General features: G+C 42.4%; 7 protein-coding genes across 7 annotated transcripts; 4 read left to right on the forward strand and 3 right to left on the reverse strand.

Moving 5' to 3' along the window:
* EAF02_008357 (uncharacterized protein) lies at window positions 1–387 on the reverse strand (the record flags this gene model as incomplete). Its single annotated transcript, XM_038904405.1, has 3 exons — window positions 1–51; window positions 109–197; window positions 332–387. Coding segments are annotated over 3 exons (196 nt in total), but the record flags the coding sequence as incomplete, so codon positions are not given.
* A 573-nt stretch (window positions 388–960) lies between these two features.
* EAF02_008358 (uncharacterized protein) lies at window positions 961–1,584 on the forward strand (the record flags this gene model as incomplete). The annotated part of the gene is made up of 4 exons (XM_038904406.1): window positions 961–1,005; window positions 1,065–1,191; window positions 1,282–1,441; window positions 1,494–1,584. The coding sequence occupies 4 exons, from the start codon at window positions 961–963 to the stop codon at window positions 1,582–1,584; spliced, it is 423 nt and encodes a 140-aa protein (XP_038755463.1).
* Window positions 1,585–2,074: 490 nt separating this feature from the next.
* On the reverse strand, window positions 2,075–4,589 carry EAF02_008359 (uncharacterized protein; the record flags this gene model as incomplete). The annotated part of the gene is made up of 3 exons (XM_038904407.1): window positions 2,075–2,546; window positions 2,593–4,339; window positions 4,454–4,589. 3 exons carry the CDS (start codon window positions 4,587–4,589, stop codon window positions 2,075–2,077), a joined length of 2,355 nt encoding a protein of 784 aa, XP_038755464.1.
* Window positions 4,590–5,106: 517 nt separating this feature from the next.
* On the forward strand, window positions 5,107–7,229 carry EAF02_008360 (uncharacterized protein). The gene is made up of 4 exons (XM_038904408.1): window positions 5,107–6,171; window positions 6,224–6,392; window positions 6,442–6,669; window positions 6,721–7,229. The coding sequence occupies exons 1-4, from the start codon at window positions 5,640–5,642 to the stop codon at window positions 7,121–7,123; spliced, it is 1,332 nt and encodes a 443-aa protein (XP_038755465.1). The 5' UTR covers window positions 5,107–5,639; the 3' UTR covers window positions 7,124–7,229.
* A 498-nt stretch (window positions 7,230–7,727) lies between these two features.
* EAF02_008361 (uncharacterized protein) lies at window positions 7,728–9,459 on the reverse strand (the record flags this gene model as incomplete). The annotated part of the gene is made up of 3 exons (XM_038904409.1): window positions 7,728–7,853; window positions 7,904–9,284; window positions 9,344–9,459. The coding sequence occupies 3 exons, from the start codon at window positions 9,457–9,459 to the stop codon at window positions 7,728–7,730; spliced, it is 1,623 nt and encodes a 540-aa protein (XP_038755466.1).
* A 3,341-nt stretch (window positions 9,460–12,800) lies between these two features.
* On the forward strand, window positions 12,801–14,564 carry EAF02_008362 (uncharacterized protein; the record flags this gene model as incomplete). The annotated part of the gene is made up of 8 exons (XM_038904410.1): window positions 12,801–12,908; window positions 12,955–13,054; window positions 13,111–13,285; window positions 13,346–13,675; window positions 13,733–13,803; window positions 13,856–13,945; window positions 14,040–14,339; window positions 14,398–14,564. 8 exons carry the CDS (start codon window positions 12,801–12,803, stop codon window positions 14,562–14,564), a joined length of 1,341 nt encoding a protein of 446 aa, XP_038755467.1.
* An 863-nt stretch (window positions 14,565–15,427) lies between these two features.
* On the forward strand, window positions 15,428–17,410 carry EAF02_008363 (uncharacterized protein; the record flags this gene model as incomplete). Its single annotated transcript, XM_038904411.1, has 4 exons — window positions 15,428–15,861; window positions 15,913–16,066; window positions 16,127–17,190; window positions 17,245–17,410. 4 exons carry the CDS (start codon window positions 15,428–15,430, stop codon window positions 17,408–17,410), a joined length of 1,818 nt encoding a protein of 605 aa, XP_038755468.1.
* Window positions 17,411–17,468: the final 58 nt, after the last annotated feature.

The raw sequence follows: 17,468 nt of genomic DNA on the forward strand, positions 1-17,468 counted from the left end.
GGATTTCAGCCGCGAGGTACTCAAGAACAGCAGCGAGGTAGACAGGGGCACCTGATGGATACGCGTTAGGAATAGCAAATTAGAATGGGTTCGATGAACATGACTTACCAGCACCAACACGTTGGGCGTAGTTGCCCTTTCGGAGAAGACGGTGAACACGACCAACTGGGAATGCGAGACCGGCCTTGGATGAACGGCTAAAAAGGCAAATGAATTAGCATTGAAGATTCAAGATGGAAAAGTGACCATGGTATCCAGATACAAACGCGAATTGCAAGTTGAATCGAAAAGTCGCGAGGTATGATGTGAAGACAAGGGAAATGCAACTTACGATTGAGCGTTCTTGGTAGTTCCCGCCTTTCCTCCAGCAGATTTTCCTCCAGTCATTTTGAAAGTGTTTAAAAGGTAAAATTAATGTGGGAAGTTGTTAAGTTGGTGGATGAATTTAATTCAAGGAAGAATTCTGGAAAGTGGTTTTTTCGAAAGTTTTGCGTGGATGGAGAAGAGATGTTTTGAATTAAAAGAAGATGGGAATGGGGACGAACATTTATCAACAAGAGCCGTCAAAAGTCGTGATCTGATCTCCTCTGCCCATAAAAAAACACCGTAAAGAGCTCCTTCCATGAGCTAGAGCGTTTTAGGGTATTTTATAAGCAGAAGGCACGACCCGCAGATTGAACGAATTATGTGATTGGTCATGACGGCGGTTCCACATTAATCGGGTATCCAATCATCGATTTTAGAGAGTCCCCAGCAGCACGGTTAGCAAAAGGGCACGAAAGTGATTTTGGCCGACTTATTATTCATTTAAACTCTTCATCTCCCAATTTCAATCCCCTTCATCTTTGATAACTTTAACAACAAACCACACCCACGTCCATCTTCCATCTTCACACTTATTAACATCAACATCAATCTCCAACCTCACATTTTTCAATCCAAATAAATCTTAAATTCAAAATGCCACCAAAGGGAGTTGCAAGCAAGGCACCAGCTGCCGCCAAGGTACGTGTTTACTCTCGCGGCGCGCTCCAAATATCATCTTCTAACACCTTTCAAAACAGGCACCTGCATCCGCATCAAAGGCCCCAGCTAGCAAGCAAGATGCTGGCAAGAAGACCACCACCAGCGAAGGAAAGCCACGCAAGAAGAAGGGACGCAAGGAGACCTACTCTTCATACATTTACAAAGGTACAAACCCACTCGCGATTTTCGGTCGCGCTTCCAATCATGACGCGTCGCATTTACCAAACAACAACCACTAACATTTTGAATCCATAGTTCTCAAGCAAGTTCACCCAGATACTGGTATCTCCAACCGCGCCATGTCCATCTTGAACTCCTTTGTCAACGATATCTTTGAGCGCGTCGCCACTGAGGCATCCAAGCTCGCTGCTTACAACAAGAAGAGCACCATCTCATCAAGAGAAATTCAAACCTCGTATGTGCCAACCCAATTACATCCGCATATCTCATTTCTAACTATCCCGCAGTGTTCGTCTTATTCTCCCCGGTGAACTCGCCAAGCACGCCGTCTCTGAGGGTACCAAGGCTGTTACCAAGTACTCTTCATCCACGAAATAAGTTGTCTTTTCTTTGGGGTTTAGGGGGGATATCGGATATGCTTGAGCTCTGGGGTCATCTCATAGATGATGGCTGTTGTTGTTCGAGGACCTTGGGGTTTTCTTTTTAATGCGTTATGGATGGTCTGCTTTTTATGGGGGCAAATGTCTTCACGGTCTGTTTTCGGGGTACGTGGCTGTACAATAAACAAACGTCTTCATCAGAATAGGGAATTAGAAGACGAAATTCAAACATCAACTTAATTCACTGTCACTTATTAGGTCCCATACAATGTGGCGCATGGTTTTTATCCTCTTATATAGAGGAATGTCATTAATAGAGTTAGATCGCGCCGCGATTCGAGTTTGGACTCGTGTTGTCAAACACAAGCATTCTACACTAACCCCTATTTAGTGACCATCGCCGAGTACGTGTTCGAGACCGTATCGACTCGAATTGAACGCATGGGCGACGAGTCGGTTCGCGACATCTCGTCCATATTTGCGGCTTCTTATCCTAGACCGGCTTTTGTGGTCTTTACAACGTGTGAAACTGGCTGAAGAATGCCCTTATTATCGAGCGCACCAAGAGCTGTGCCGGCACTCCAGCCCATCTTTTCTAGCATCGCTCTTCCTTTGTTCTCAATACCCAGTTCGGGAGCCGATGCCCCGACAACATCACCATCACGATAACTAGCAGCACCGAAACCGCCTCCAAAACCACTACCACCAGTTCGGCCGCCACGTTTGGGCGCAGCGCCTGTTTTTCTCCCACCTACGTCATTACGCGGAAGGAAACGACGTGAAAGCTTCGACGCTGCAGCTTCATAGGCGCGCTCTCCATAAACAGTCGTTCTTGAAGTACGGTACAAGATAGGATAACGTTTATTGCCTAAACCAGCTGATTTGGACTTCAATTTGAATGCATTGGCGATCTCGTGAACAAATTTGCGGTCGGCTTTGTCCATCGCAGGAAGAGAAAGGCTGTAATATGTTAGTGTGGATTAAGAAGATCAGAAATGATACTGACGTGATATTGTCACCCTTCAAAAACTCCTTGATTTCTTCCTTGACATCATCAATACTCATTCCTTCCTTGTACCTTGCCTTCATATCGGGCTTGCCATGCTTGCCAGTCAGTAAACCTCGTGCACGTAATACTTCACGTTCCTGCTTTCTCTCCTTTTTCTTAACACGATCATTGTCCCAAGCTGATTGCATTGAGGCCTCAAGCTCTGAATCCGAGATATCGTCTAGTATCAACTTGCCCTTGCGACCTTTAGGTTTCTTTTTGAGACTCGGTCGATCGAAATCCATTACATCAAATCCATCGTAAGCGTCGGCCAATGGAGCTGCAGGTAGAAATTCGCCCTGGCGCCGCTGTCTTTCCTTCCTGCCTCTTCTGCCTGAAAGTATGAAATTACTGAGATCAATCGTAGATGCTTCCATGTCGTCATCCTCATCATCGACTTCATCGTCGAAGAGAAGAATTTCATCACCGCCCATACCAAGCTCCTCTTGCTTATTTATCAGTCTTGCAATTTGTTCATCATTCATTTTTGCGATCCTCCTTTGAACTAGATCCTGCTCGTCATCATGGTCGTCATCGTCTCCATCGGCAATATCGTCGGAATCATCACTGTCTTCGTCTCCATTACTTTCGAATTCGGCAACCAACTTCTCTTCAGCTTCAAAAACCTCAATGAGAGGCAGTGCCCCGGAATCCTGTAGAACATCCAGCGGAACCCATCTGGCTTCGTCTACGTCCTGATGTTCCCAGACGATCAAGTACTGCACGCCACTAACACGGTGCCTTTTTGATAAAATCGTTTCGACTTTGCCCCTGGCCTCATCCGACGTGCTGAGATCGTCAAAATCCTGCAATTCTGTCCGACCCCATCCGTGACGTCCATCAGAATCATGAGTTTCTTTAACAGAAGAATCATCTTCCCAAGCAGCGTCGTCATCGCCTCCCAACTCACGTTTGTTGAATGTATGGTCGACCTCAGCCATAGTCTGTTCCTGATCCATGTTCGCAATGTAGTCTGCAATCATAGCATCCTCTTCGTCACTATCATCGATTCTGTCGGTCACTCGTCTACCTCGTCTAGCACGACCTTGACCTCGACCTTTATTTTGACGCTTGGGTAATATTGCCTCGAAATCTGGAGAAGGTGAGTTTGCTACCTTATGTGACGTCGCGCCCAAAAATATCTCCTTGTTCAATGCTTCTGCCAGCTCGGGTGGAATAGACTCTAGAGATGCCTCCTTCTCATCTAAAGCTTCTTCCAATAGCTTTTCTTGCTCAAGAAGTTTATCATCTAAGAACTTGATCCTGGCATCTATAGGATCTGCGCTTGTTGGGGGGTCATGTTCTATCCTGGCATCTTCGTTCCTTACTTGACCACGTCCGTGAAAGAGAATGACTTCTTCGCTTGAGTCTGACCTAGCTGGAGAGATTGAGCGCAAACGCGGTGGTGCAAGGCCTGTCTCAACACGGTTACCACCATCGGTATCTATCATGAACGACAAAGAGGGTGAAGCCGCCCTCATTTCGCGATTCGCTGTTTTCACATCTTGGGTCAAGTTTCCTGCAGGTAATTCTGCAGATTCCAAGCTCATTCCAGCCAGTGCCTCCTCAGAATCCTTGATAATATCTGGTGGATTGAACTCCCCGGCGCTGACAAAGCTCACTTTTGTATCCCTCAATCTTTGATCAGAGTTCCAAAATGAATGATGACGTTCAGTATTGCGAGCTTCTTCTTGAAGTGTGAAACCTACAATATACCAATTTTGTTAGCATTGACCAACATGTCTGGTAGAACAATGGCAATTGCATTCGCATTCGCATTCGCCAGAGATTATTGGTATGGAAAATATATAAACATTACCAGTCTGAGGCCTTTGCGGAACATATGTGCCAGCGAATGGTATAAAGGAGGTTCCAGGAGTAGGAGTTCCGCGACCACCTCTAGGTGAGCTGAAATTGCGCCTCCCACGAGCGCCACCCCGTTTGTTTCGTGGCATAGCTTGTGTTATCACGGCACAATGAAACTGTCAATAGAATCGAAGTTTACGGATGGTAAACTGACGTAAAGATCCTTACGACGAATGTTAATTTCGATCAGGAAAAGATGAAGAATGTTTTGCCATCAATGAGAATAATTCGAGTGGTAGGTGAATAACCTAGTGATGAGTGTGTTAGGCTACAGGGTAGGCAACTCAGGTACTGGTCGGTGTTGTGTGTAACAAAATCAATTATTATGATAGATTACTGCGCTGCACGAAGATGTGTACTAGTAGCTTTTTTAATCCAATAAGATGCTGGCAATTTGTGGGCACTTCGCCTTCGCTAGTCAGCTTTTGAATAAATATGGATGTCTAGGTAATGAGGACTTGGAGAGCTTCTTATCGATAAGAAACTATTAAAAGGTGGGTCTGTAGTACTCCGTACAGGAGGAGAGGAGATATGGAGAAACAATAAATACCTTGTTCACAGGTGTCCAGAAGATACCTACTCGGAGACACTACTAAGTAAGGCTCTCGAGTACCAATACTTTAATGCCTATTTAGTACCTACTAGGTAGTATCTTCTTAACTTCTTATCCAATTAATAATTCATTACATCATCAACCAAGTTCCTGCCGAGCTAGGCTACAGTTGCTAGGTACCTTTCTCCCGTCAGTCGCTGCACATGCACTTCCAAAATGAAAGTGTCGTGTTGTCGTGTCTAAAACATTCACAGAAGAACGCACTAGGCCAAACAAAGTATCATATTTGACTACTACGTGATAACATCAATCAGAACATCAGCTGCCTTCGCCTTGCAGCACTCACCTCATCTCATACTACAAACAATCTGCAACATTTCTCGACTTATCAAATGTTTACTTATTTATAATACTTTTACTTCAACTACACTTCTTCCATCAGCTCTATACTTCCACTACAGCATCCGTCAATAATCCTAATCAATTTCCCCTCAGCTCACCGTCCCCGCCATTCTCTCCCATAGCGCTCTACAAGTCTTATGTGCATCCGATACGACTTGAATACGAATCATAGTCGCATTCAACCATGACGGCGGCTGATATAGGTCGTTACAAACGCTTCGTCCAGTATTTCTGGGACCCCGAGCCTACAAACGACACTGCCTCGCAGTCACCTATTTGGTGTTTAGGAAAAGAATACCCTATTCTGGAAAAGTCGCCCACTTCAGTTATTACAGACTCCCCTCCCCAGGAAGGACAACATCTACCCGCACAGTCTTTACCTACCAATGTTACAACTCCACCTGATAGTACCGTTGGCAGTCTTGAATCAAGTTCAGGCTATCAAACTTGCGACGCAGCCAATGCAGATGGAGGATGGCCATCCGCATTCCTTGATGATTTTGAAGCCAAGATATGGCTTACATACCGATCAAGCTTTCCAGCGATAGCTAAGTCGCAGGATCCAAAAGCCTTTTCTGCAATGTCACTATCAGTACGATTGAGGAGCCAACTTGTCGACCAAGGAGGCTTTACATCTGACACGGGGTGGGGTTGTATGATAAGGTCTGGACAAAGCCTTTTGGCAAATGCATTGCTTACTCTGAGAATGGGCAGAGGTTCGTTCCCTTACCATCACTTTCTTCGATGCCTTAGCTGACCATGACATAGAATGGCGCCGCGGGATATCTAGCCACGAAGAACGTAAAATCCTATCTTTATTCGCAGATGACCCGAGAGCTCCTTACTCTATTCACAAATTTGTCGAGCACGGTGCAAGTGCTTGTGGGAAACATCCTGGAGAGTGGTTCGGACCATCTGCTACTGCGCGCTGTATCCAGTAAGAAGACTATTCGAGTGGAATTTGAATAATGGCTGATAATCTACAGGGCTTTGTCCAATAACCAAGCCAAATCAGAACTGCGTGTATACATCACGGGTGATGGATCGGACGTATACGAAGACACCTTTATGAGTATCGCAAAGCCAAACCACTCAGACTTCACCCCGACTCTCATTCTAGTCGGTACGAGGCTGGGCCTTGACAAGATAACTCCTGTCTACTGGGAGGCACTGAAGTACTCCTTACAGATGCCACAATCTGTGGGGATAGCTGGGTGAGTCACTCTGAGTTTCATTTAACATGATCATATAATAATCCAGTATAGGGGTCGCCCATCCTCCTCGCACTACTTCATTGGTGTGCAAGAGTCAGATTTCTTCTATCTGGATCCTCATCAAACACGACCAGCACTTCCGTACAGAGATAATATGGATGACTATACTACAGAGGATGTTGACTCGTGCCACACTCGTCGACTTCGAAGACTCCACATAAAGGAGATGGATCCCAGCATGCTTATTGCATTCTTGATACGTGACGAGAACGATTGGAATGAGTGGCGACGGGCCGTTAAGGAAGTACAGGGTAAGGGAGTTATCCACGTTGCAGACACGGACCCGGCATCGTATGGCTTAGGCGGAGAGCGAGATGGAGCTATTGACGAGGTTGAAACATTCGACGACGACGATGACGATACCATATTAGACGCTCAAGGCGCTGGGAAATGATCCACCAAAGGAATTCAGGTATTTAGGGCGTTCGGGGTAGGTGATTTTTATAGAGATTAGTCTTAATCCTTTCTTATCGCAAATTACAACTTTGATTGGTTTTAATGTTTAAGACCTCATGTGAACATCGAAATATACCTCCAATCCCAACCCGTTTGTGCTACTCGAGTCTATCCAAGTGTCCCATTTTGATCGAAAAACAATCAAGTTCTCGCAGGCTATAAAGATTCAAAATTGTTAGGACATGTTTCAAAAACAACGAAGTTTGGTCCAGACGTGCATGTCCAAGGGGCCATGCAATGGAAACGGAATTTACCAAAACCACCATGGACTTATACCAGTGGATTGTAACCTTTACATATCGTCGAATAGATCGATTTAGAAATGATGAATGGGCTGATTAGTTAATCTTCAATGTCTGCTTTCAAGGTCAGATCACAAGCATTTGAATGGCTGGTCATTATGACAAGGAAACTCATTAGATTTGTGCTCAGCGGGGGAGCATGCCTGCCATTCTTTGGAACGCCTCTACATACAAATAAGGGTATAAAGCTATAGTAAACCACATTCAATGCTCTAAACTTCATAATTTAGCTCCCATTTTTTATTTCCTCTTTTTTGAATTGCCAGCTTTTTGTACGGGCGAGGCATGGCCAAATTCTTTGATATGATTGAAGAGTTTGCTCTTTGAGGAGAACGACTCATGACATGTCACATTGGCACATTTAAACTGGAATCTCATGAGCACCAAGTGATATAAGTGAAGAGAGGATCACTTACATTTTCGCCCTGCAGCCCTGCAGGTTCTTTTTGAGCAGCTTTCTTGGCACGTTTCATTTTCGCTTTTCCAAGAGGTTTCTTTGGAGTAGGATCGCTAGAAGCATCTTGCTCTATATCTTTGGTTGAATCTTGACCAGGGTCCAGATCCTCGGTTTCAGGAGAGAGTGTATCTCCCGATACTGCTGCCGCTAGTCTTTCCTCAACTGCTGCCCTGGGTGCGTAATCATCATTTAGGCTGTCGATATCGGAATCGTCTTTGGCCGGACCGTCTAATTTGCCGGCATTCAAGTCGTGATCATATGGCGAGCGTCTCGCTTCTTCAGCTTCAGTTGCACCATCGAAAGCAGACTCAGAGTTCCCATTTTCTGACGTAACTTCAAGTCTTTCGAAACCATCATCAAGGTCACTACCCTTTGGTTCCGGTGGTGTATCCAAATGTAGAGACTTGTTATCTTTGCGCATTTGTTTCTGGATAGCCTGTACAGCCTTGGTATGTTTTTTACTTTTCGTGTGCGCCTCAAATTGGTTCTCGCTTTTGAATGTCTTGTTGCAAACAACGCACTCTATTACTTCAACCTCAGACTCTTCAGATGATTCTTCGATTGCACCTTCAGATTCATCGGATTTCGCCCAGTCCGGAACTACATAGCTGTTCAACTTGGCTTGATTTGCCGCTCGTTTACGAGCTGCCTGGGCCGATGCAGCATCCCGCAATATTTTCTGTCTCTCCTCCTGGGTTTGTGAATTCGGAGTAAAGCGGGGATCCCTCTTTCGCGCAAATAGAACGAGATGTCTAACGGCATCATTAAACTCTGCTTTGGCCTCATCCCGGGACCTTTTATTTTCTTTCTCTATCAATCGGCGGGTTGCCCTATCCAGCGCATCGGAGGTCCGGTAGAGGTCTTTCCATGAAAATGACTTCTGAGTTGTGAAGTTCACCCAGGCTCTATAAAAGGATTTGACTACGTCCTCATAGTTATCCTCAGCGCTCCCAAAATCAGGATAATCGACTAATTCAAGGCCATCCCAATCGCATGCTGATTTCTCCTCTCTTGCAAGAGTTGCGAATGTCTCTCGAAGTATACCAAAGAACCCATTCGGAGCATCCGTGAAGGGGACACTGGAATCGAATTTTCCAATCAAGCTTATGATATGCGCTGCGCTCGTTATTCGAACATTATCTGCAAAGTCGTCTTCCGCAGGATCACCGCCTCCTAGGATTGATAATCGATGAGAGTCATACCAGGCTCTTTCTTGTGGATCTGACAAGACCTCATAGGCAGATTGAACTTCGGCAAACTTCGCGGTGGCAGTTTCAACATTGCCATAATTTCGATCGGGATGAAGTTCCAGCGCTTTTATCCTATAAGCCTTTTTGATCCTAGGTACATTCAATCAATCTTAGAATAATGAGTTACAAATTAATGTCCAAGTTCTTACTCATCATCTGAAGCTTGTCGTTCGACGCCCAACAATTCGTAGTAACATGTTTTCATGACTACCCCGCCATTATTTTGTGCATCCCCACCACGCGACGAAGATTGTTCTGCGCCCATAGAATAGAGGATTGAAATCGCTTTCTAGATGGTGTTCAAAGTATAGGCAAGCAACGGAACCTTGCACGTAGGTAGGTGGGCGATATTGGATTTATTATATTTTAGTACGATAAAGAACTTCCTGAATGGTTTGTGTATGAATGTACGATGAATGTATGAAATAGGTACCAAAAACAATCAGATAAGGAAAAAAAGAGTAAACCGAATGATAGGTACCTGGATCCCTCGGTACTACCGAGGCCGATAACGCGCATTTGGACAATACACCAAAAATAGATTTTTGTTTAAACTAAAACCGTATTTAGGTTTTTGTAGTGTGTATTTAAGAATAAGAATTCTTTAATCCAGTATGCAATCTTAAAGGAATTAATGAAATAAAAAGAAAAGATATATATTTATTAATTAAAATTCAAGGAATTGATTGGTATAATTACTTTTGAATCATTTCAAAAAATTGAAATTTATATTTAATTTAATAATACTTAAAGAATAAAAGACTGAATATCGAAATTTAATCTTTTTCAAATCTATTGTAATATTTCTATATTGAATACAAATTTCAATTTTTGAGATAATTCAAAAGTAGTTATATTAATCGATTTTTGAATTTTAATTAATAGTTATACTTCTTTTTTTCATTTTATTAATTCCTTTAAAGTTGTATATTGAATTAAAGTATTCTATTAGTATTAATGATATTATCTAAGATTAGATTAGTTATTAAGTTTAATAATTAAGACATCAATATAAAACAGATTCCGAATTCGAATTTGAGTATAATTGTCACGGGGTGACACTAAGCCCTTTCTGTCCTGTCCTGTCCTGCTATATATGTGAGAGTAAGGTAGAACTTCCAGTTCTACCTCCTAGTCTTTTGGGCGTTTAGCTTAGCGGTAAAGCTTCTGAATACTCCCAGAGGTGATCCCGTGACAATAATAAAAGTAATTAGAATTGAATACAAAATTTAACCTTTGAAATGATTTAAAAAGAAATACATTAATCGATTTCTTGAACTCTAATTAATAATTAAATCACTTTTTCTTCTATTTCATTAATTCCTTGAAAGTTATTTATTTTATTTATTTTATTTTATTTATTTATAGTAATTAACGTCTAATATCTAACCTCCCAAAGGGTATTCTAGATATATTAAGGAGCAGACCTACAGGCCACTAACATTCCAGCTACTTATAATAGTATAATGTTAGCTAATCAAAGCTTATTGCCTCTAATATTCCCCTACTCAATATTACTCGTAACAATCCTGCAACTATTTTGTTTAAAGATTTGTAATCCTATTTCAGAAAGCCTTATTTCGTATACTATCCAAATATCAACAAATAATCGAATCAATCGCTATCAATCAGAAATATACTCGAAACACTTATAACTGATCGATACAGATCTTAAATTGATTAAAATAGAAAGTTTATCCTCGAAATACTAAAACAAATTAAAATTCGTATAATTACATATAATTTGAGTATATTCTGATATAGAATCTGGATTTAATAAGAAAATCAATAAAGCTATATTGTATTTACAAAATACAATTGATATATATTATTATATCTCATTCGAATCGAAATCGATTTGATACAAGCAGCTAGTCGCTATACATCTGATTATTAGTTGGGTATTGAAAGAAGTACAATAAGCTTTTCTCGATCCTGTATATATAGGTATTTATACTATTTTCGTGGTTGAATCTGATGTGATAGACCGCAAAGTCACCGTGTCCGGTCCGCATCACTATAAGTCTGTGTAGTACCCCGCGAGGGAGCTTGAGGCTCCCCTCCTTGAAAGTTATATACTAAATTGAATTCTTTTTTTCAATATTATAGAAACTATTTAAAGCTAATACAATTTAAACAAAATAAGCTTGAGCTCGAACTTCAGATAAGAATTCTTATTAAGCTTTTCTCGCTTGTTTCGCTTACTCTAAAGTAATCTATATATTATAAAAAAAACTATTTGAAAATAGATTTTAAATATTAATACACTTCTTATAGAAAATTTTGAAATGAATTCTAGAAACAAATAAATAAAACTAACCTTAAAAACTATTCAATAATATAATTTTTTTCACAAAAAATCTTCAATAAAATTGAATTCTATCTTTCTTTATAAGATTTCTATAAACACACTATACAGATTCTAAAATTTCTTTTTTCATTAAGCAGAAATCTATTTTTGGTATATTGTCCAAATGCGCGTTATCGACCTCGGTAGATGTACTACCAGGTATGTAGGTACCGTACCCGAGCTACCCAAATTTACAAGAATGGCGAGAATGGTAATAAGTGTATGAATCTTATTACATAAGCATCTTGATGGTGGAGGTGCAATGCTAGACCAGGTAGGGACTAGGTAGATATAAAATCTGATTTTTTCTCAAGATGGCACATGGAGGTATGGAGGAGTTTTGTGATTAGGAGACAAGCTAGTTTTTCTGCACCCAGTAGATATAGTATTAGACAGCACGTGCATGACTAGAAAGCTCGAGGTAGTTGGGATAGCCATTAGCATTTGCACCGTTGAGACTCTACAGAGACGCGAGAGAGCAGACTACTGACTCAATCACCGGTCTCGAGTCGGTCCATAGGTTAGCCGGTAGCATTGCTAGGTGGGTACTCCTATGTGCTACCAGGTACAGGTAGGTAGGTACTCCATTCCATCCCCATTCCCAAGGAGTCAAGAACGCGCGAACCGGTACCCAGGACTTATTAGAAGTCAGAACTCCCTATGGAGTGAGAATCTTGATCTTGAAGTAAAGTCTTTGCACGTTTTTGGATAGATTCATGTTGAAGCGGACAAGGCCTGCATCAAGCACTTGTCCCTGTCTGGAGTCTGGATATCTGATAAGCTACTAGGTATCTTGAACCCAGTCCAGTCACACCTTCACACAGTCTACCAGGTAAGCTCATACGGATTTTGTTTACTCACTCCCACTCACTCCCGCGCACTCCTACTCATTGTCAATAATTCTACCTACATATTACATATTACGAATACATAGCTTTTGAGAAATCTTCTTCCTCTGGAATATCTTCATCTTGCTCTTGCCTATCAAACTTCTTCGTCAATAATTTGATACCTAAGCTTAAAGCTCTATACCTACCCGCTATCTGCATCCTTAAGAATCCCAACTAACAGTCAAGATAGTCCTTGCCCTGCGCGAAAAATTGTAAATATTCTCATCGCCATCCCACCCACCCCCTTTTGCTCTTTTCAAACAATGCCACATAAATCTTTCTTCCCAATAGCGTTATAGCAGACAGAGCGACAGATTTACAGCATTAGTCGACTAATTACATTTTATTGTACTGCATGCCTTTATTATGAAATTTGCCAAAGAATTCAAAGATGCCCTTGCCAGAGAAGGCTTTCCGCCACGCTGGGTAGATTCTGCCATTCCTTATGGTCTGCTCAAGAAATCTCTTAAAAAGGTCGGTCAGAATTTCGCACCGATCAACAAAAGCTAATGTAAGCCAGATTGCGACCGAGTTAGCACAATGCGGTCTGGATCCTGCTGCGCTTGCAAAGTTGAGAGAGATTTCCAGTACTGGTCCTGCGTACTTGTATGATTTCAAGGGTATGAATCACCTTCTACGTTTATGTTGATCTGCGTAAAGAAACTAATTGAAGAAGGGTCGAAATTTCGGCCCACCCTCATCTTACGGCTTGAACAAGGTGTCACCGTTGATGCTAGGCTGTCAGCTGACACGAGAAGATATCTAGAGGATCTGGTAAATCACCATCGGGACCTTTCAGACGTGTCGCTATCCGATCCCGCTGGTGATGAAGGTGGCCAAATTGTTCCTACGTGAGTGTGTTCTTTTGATTCTTAGGGTATGTGTAAACCAGTTGTTGACATGACTTGTAGAGATTCATCGTCAGAGATTGAGGTGGAACGACCTCTTGTTCGGGAAGTCGAAGTGCCCCTGACTTTCGATGCAGAATTCTTCGGTCTTCTGCAGGGAGATGTTGAAAATCTTGATGCACTCCAAGACGAAGAACAAAGGGCTCTCGTCGCCGAGGTTGGCGATCTTTCAAAAGAGCTCGTGAAGCTCAGCGAGCCTTCAAGGTTCAAAAAGACCGACCAGTATCGGTGGAGAGAATTGTTTGATGTTTACGTACAGGCTGGAATATTCTTTTCGGATCTCGAAAAGGATCATGGTAAGCGTGATAGTGTAGCTGCATTGAAGCGTTTACAGTAAGTAAGCACATTTTAGTAGGCACGCCGGTACTTGACTAATGATACGTTTCGCAGATGGTTCCAGAGTGAAGTAGTTAAAAGAGGCATCGTAGATACATTCAAACTATCCCCTAGCCGTAAAGCATGTACGTATTGTACACTCTAGTCTTTCTCGAGTGAAGATACTGACCTCAATAGTGAACCAGTTTATCAGCATTAATGTTACGCTACTCCAAAATCTCCAATTTCAGGAGATCAACCAAAAAGCTATTGCTAAGATATTGAAAAGTACGTTCTACACTTGTTCAATTCTCATGGTTAATATCTGGGCACCACAATGACGTATCATTTCTCTTACGGAATCACAGCTAATGGTAATTAGAATTTGACAAGAGGACAACGCTTGGTGCTAGGCAAACATTCCCCAGACTGATCCAATCCGACGTTATCATGACGGAAACGATGGCCAGATCTGTATGCGCACAGGTGACACAGGATCTTGTTCAGATAGTACCTCAGTTGAGTGATTATACTTGCCCTGTCTGTCTGGCGATAGTATGGCGACCAATAAGAATGGAATGCAATCATGTTCTATGTGTTCGATGCACGGTGTTCATGCAGCGGCGTGGGACCAATGCCTGCCCCTTATGCCGAGACGAAGTGATTTTAAAGGCTGATCAAGGTAATTTCCAACACGCAGATCTGAACAAAGTGGAAGAGTACCCAACTGATGCTTATAGATAACATCGATGAAAAACTCTCCAAGTTTCTCTTACGGAATTTTCCCAAAGAAACAAAGGAAAAACAGATTGAGCATGAAACGATAGATGGCAGGGAGAGGTTTGGCATTTACTATACCCATCCTTCGGAGCAAACTCCCTTACAAAGATATTGTACTATCATGTAAATGGAGCCGTTGGAAAGCACTTTTAGCATTCATCATCTTCAGCGGGAGTAGGAGTGGCCCAGACAGCACTTTACGGCGTCCAAAGGCGATGACAATGGAAATTATCAATCGGGATGTTTATTAGATAATGATATGATACATACAACAGCACAATCATTTTATCACATTTTCCACTACAAAAATAAAGAAGATCCCGATTGTAGTTGTGGTTTTTAGTTGTGGTTTCAGTTGTAGACGTATTTGCAGTGGTAAATGTTTATACCTGTCTCTTGAACATCGTAGCATGTCATTGTGAAGGGAGGGATTATCTATTCTGCTTTGAAGCGGGGTAGGTCCTGTGGTTTGCATCTAGACAGTATGACAGTATGCGCATTGTGCGGGTGGAGCTGGTATGATGTACTTACTTCAGCCAAGGTGCATTTGATAGGCGATACCACAACAATAAAACGGAATTCTCGATATTCTCATACAATACTGTGCTGTGAATTCTCCAGAACAAATCCTTATGGACGCCCGATTCAATTGTTTGAATTCTTATCATTATTCCAGTGATTTTCTCCAAGTATGGCCGGATTTCTTTGGCTCAGATAGGGTCATACAAAATGATGTTTGTTTCGATCTCCGTCATACATTTCTTTCCCTAGGTAGTGAATAGGGAATACTCATCCTTTAGTGACTTGCCGTCTGAACTATCTGAACCATTTGAACGACTCCGCGCCAGTCCTAAGCATTCTCAAGTTTCACGACCCTCGACTTCAGAAACACAATTATTTCATTTTATTTGAAGTGACGCAGCAATTACATTCGAGAGGTGAATTCCAGAGCACAACTACGACTGCCAAATTGGCATTTCATTTTTTGCGATGACTCCTAACGATTCTGCAAGCCGAGGTTTTACTTTTGAAATTCTTCCCAATGAGATTGTGCAACAAATACTCTACTTCAGTTCTCCGCACGATACTCTCTCGAATATCCAACTGGTTTCAAAGCGATTCAATCGCTTGGGGAATGAGCCATTACTTTGGCGATACCACTGTCGCGTACACTTCAAGTACTGGGATGCGAGACATGCCGTTCTTCATAAGTTTGCCGGTATTGTAGGAGATGTGAATTGGAAAGGTTTATATATCCATCGGGAAAACGTAGATACAAGAACGACAGCCGCTTTGAATGGTCTTCTCGAGAGTCGAGCTAATCGTATTGTGAACTTCGAAGAAATTGGACGTTTTGGATATGACGCAAAAGATGCACTTTTGCGACACAGTCGCATGCGTGGCGATGATTATCTTGCTAGAAAGTAAGCTATTCAACGCGCAGATGGTTTCTTTTCTAATATATACATATATAGGTACTATGCTTGTGCAGTGCTTGACTTCATTCATCGCTCAAAAGCTCTCGCAGTATGGTCGAAGCTTGCTAGGGGCGAGGAGGTATCCCTGGAAGCAGCACTGGGAGCTTACGATATGTTTGTTCTACATGACAACATCGGGGATTTTCAGGAGGTATGCATTTCCTTCAATATTGCTGTATGCGTGTGAATTTTAACTGATGAATTGGCATAGGTTTCCGATATTCTTGACAACCTTGCCACTTGGGTTCGAACTGACTACCCAAAATTCGATTGCATGTCTACTCGACAACAAGCCCTCGCAGTCGTTACGTTTCTGCGCGACCGTAACCTTTTAGGTCTCAACAATGAACTCAACTATCGCAATTTACAAAATAACTATATTAGTCTAGCACTGCAGGAGCCAGAGCATCCTTCGTTGCCACTGGTGTCTGTCGCAATATTTTGTGCGGTAGCTCGAAGAACTGGACTCGATGCTAGGGTCTGCGGTATGCCGAGTCACGTATATGCTATGGTTCTCCCGAAGCCTTCTATAGACCTCGATGACAAGCCACTCAAACAGAAGGACAGCGCCGTGGAACCCATGTATTTAGATCCATTCCGATCAGCATCAGAAATCCCTTTGGAAAATCTTCAGCGATTGTGGACGGCTTGGGGTGTCCGAGGAGTATCATTCTCCGAATTCGTCGCGGAATCTTCTGCTACCAACAATATTGTACTCCGCACGACTAGAAATATAGTTACAACCATTCGAGAGTTTCCCTATATACGAAGTCGTCCCGCACAAGACCCATCCCTCGTGACTACTAGATTACAGAGTGTGCCATTATTGGAAATGGATCATGCAATATACTCAGTCACCTGGGCAAGCTTTCTTTTGAACCCAACCCCAATACCTCCTGGTCATAACCAGCATCAATTAGTACCCATGCTGATGGCTAAATTCGAGAAATCCTTCCCGGAGGACGTCGGCCTTATCGAAAAGTATATCCTTTCATCATACAATAGTTCAAGTAACGAGTACTCCCAACTAGTCGAGGAACTGAGAGTAATTCGCACGGTAGACTCGACTCCGAGGCAAGTACGGACTCGCAACAAATCTAATAGAACGGATCGGGTAAAATTCAAGATTGGGCAAGTATTTCGCCACCAAAGATACGGTTATACAGGAGCGATAATTGGCTGGGATGTTGGATGTCACATGGGCTCCAATTGGATAGCGCAGCACCAGATCGATTCTTACCCAGGAGGTAGGAACCAAAGCTTCTATCATGTACTGTAAGTAGCCCTAGGATGTGCCGTGAAGAGTGGAAGCGCTTACGAATTCAACAGCGTAGAAGATGCTAGCTTACGTTATGTGGCTGAGGACAACATAGAGATTGTTGCTCAGCCGGACTTGACGTCGTTGATGATAGTGGCGGGACAATACTTCAAGCGATATGATCAGGAAAAATGTCAGTTTATTGCGAATTTCAGGAACGAATATCCTGATGACTAGGGTTGGTATGTACATATATTACTACAGTTGAATTTTCGGTAAGATTGAACAGCCAACA

The sequence above is a fragment of the Botrytis sinoallii genome (assembly GCF_014898435.1).
Source record: "Botrytis sinoallii strain Bc 23 chromosome Unknown BSIN_016, whole genome shotgun sequence".
Lineage (NCBI taxonomy): Eukaryota > Fungi > Ascomycota > Leotiomycetes > Helotiales > Sclerotiniaceae > Botrytis > Botrytis sinoallii.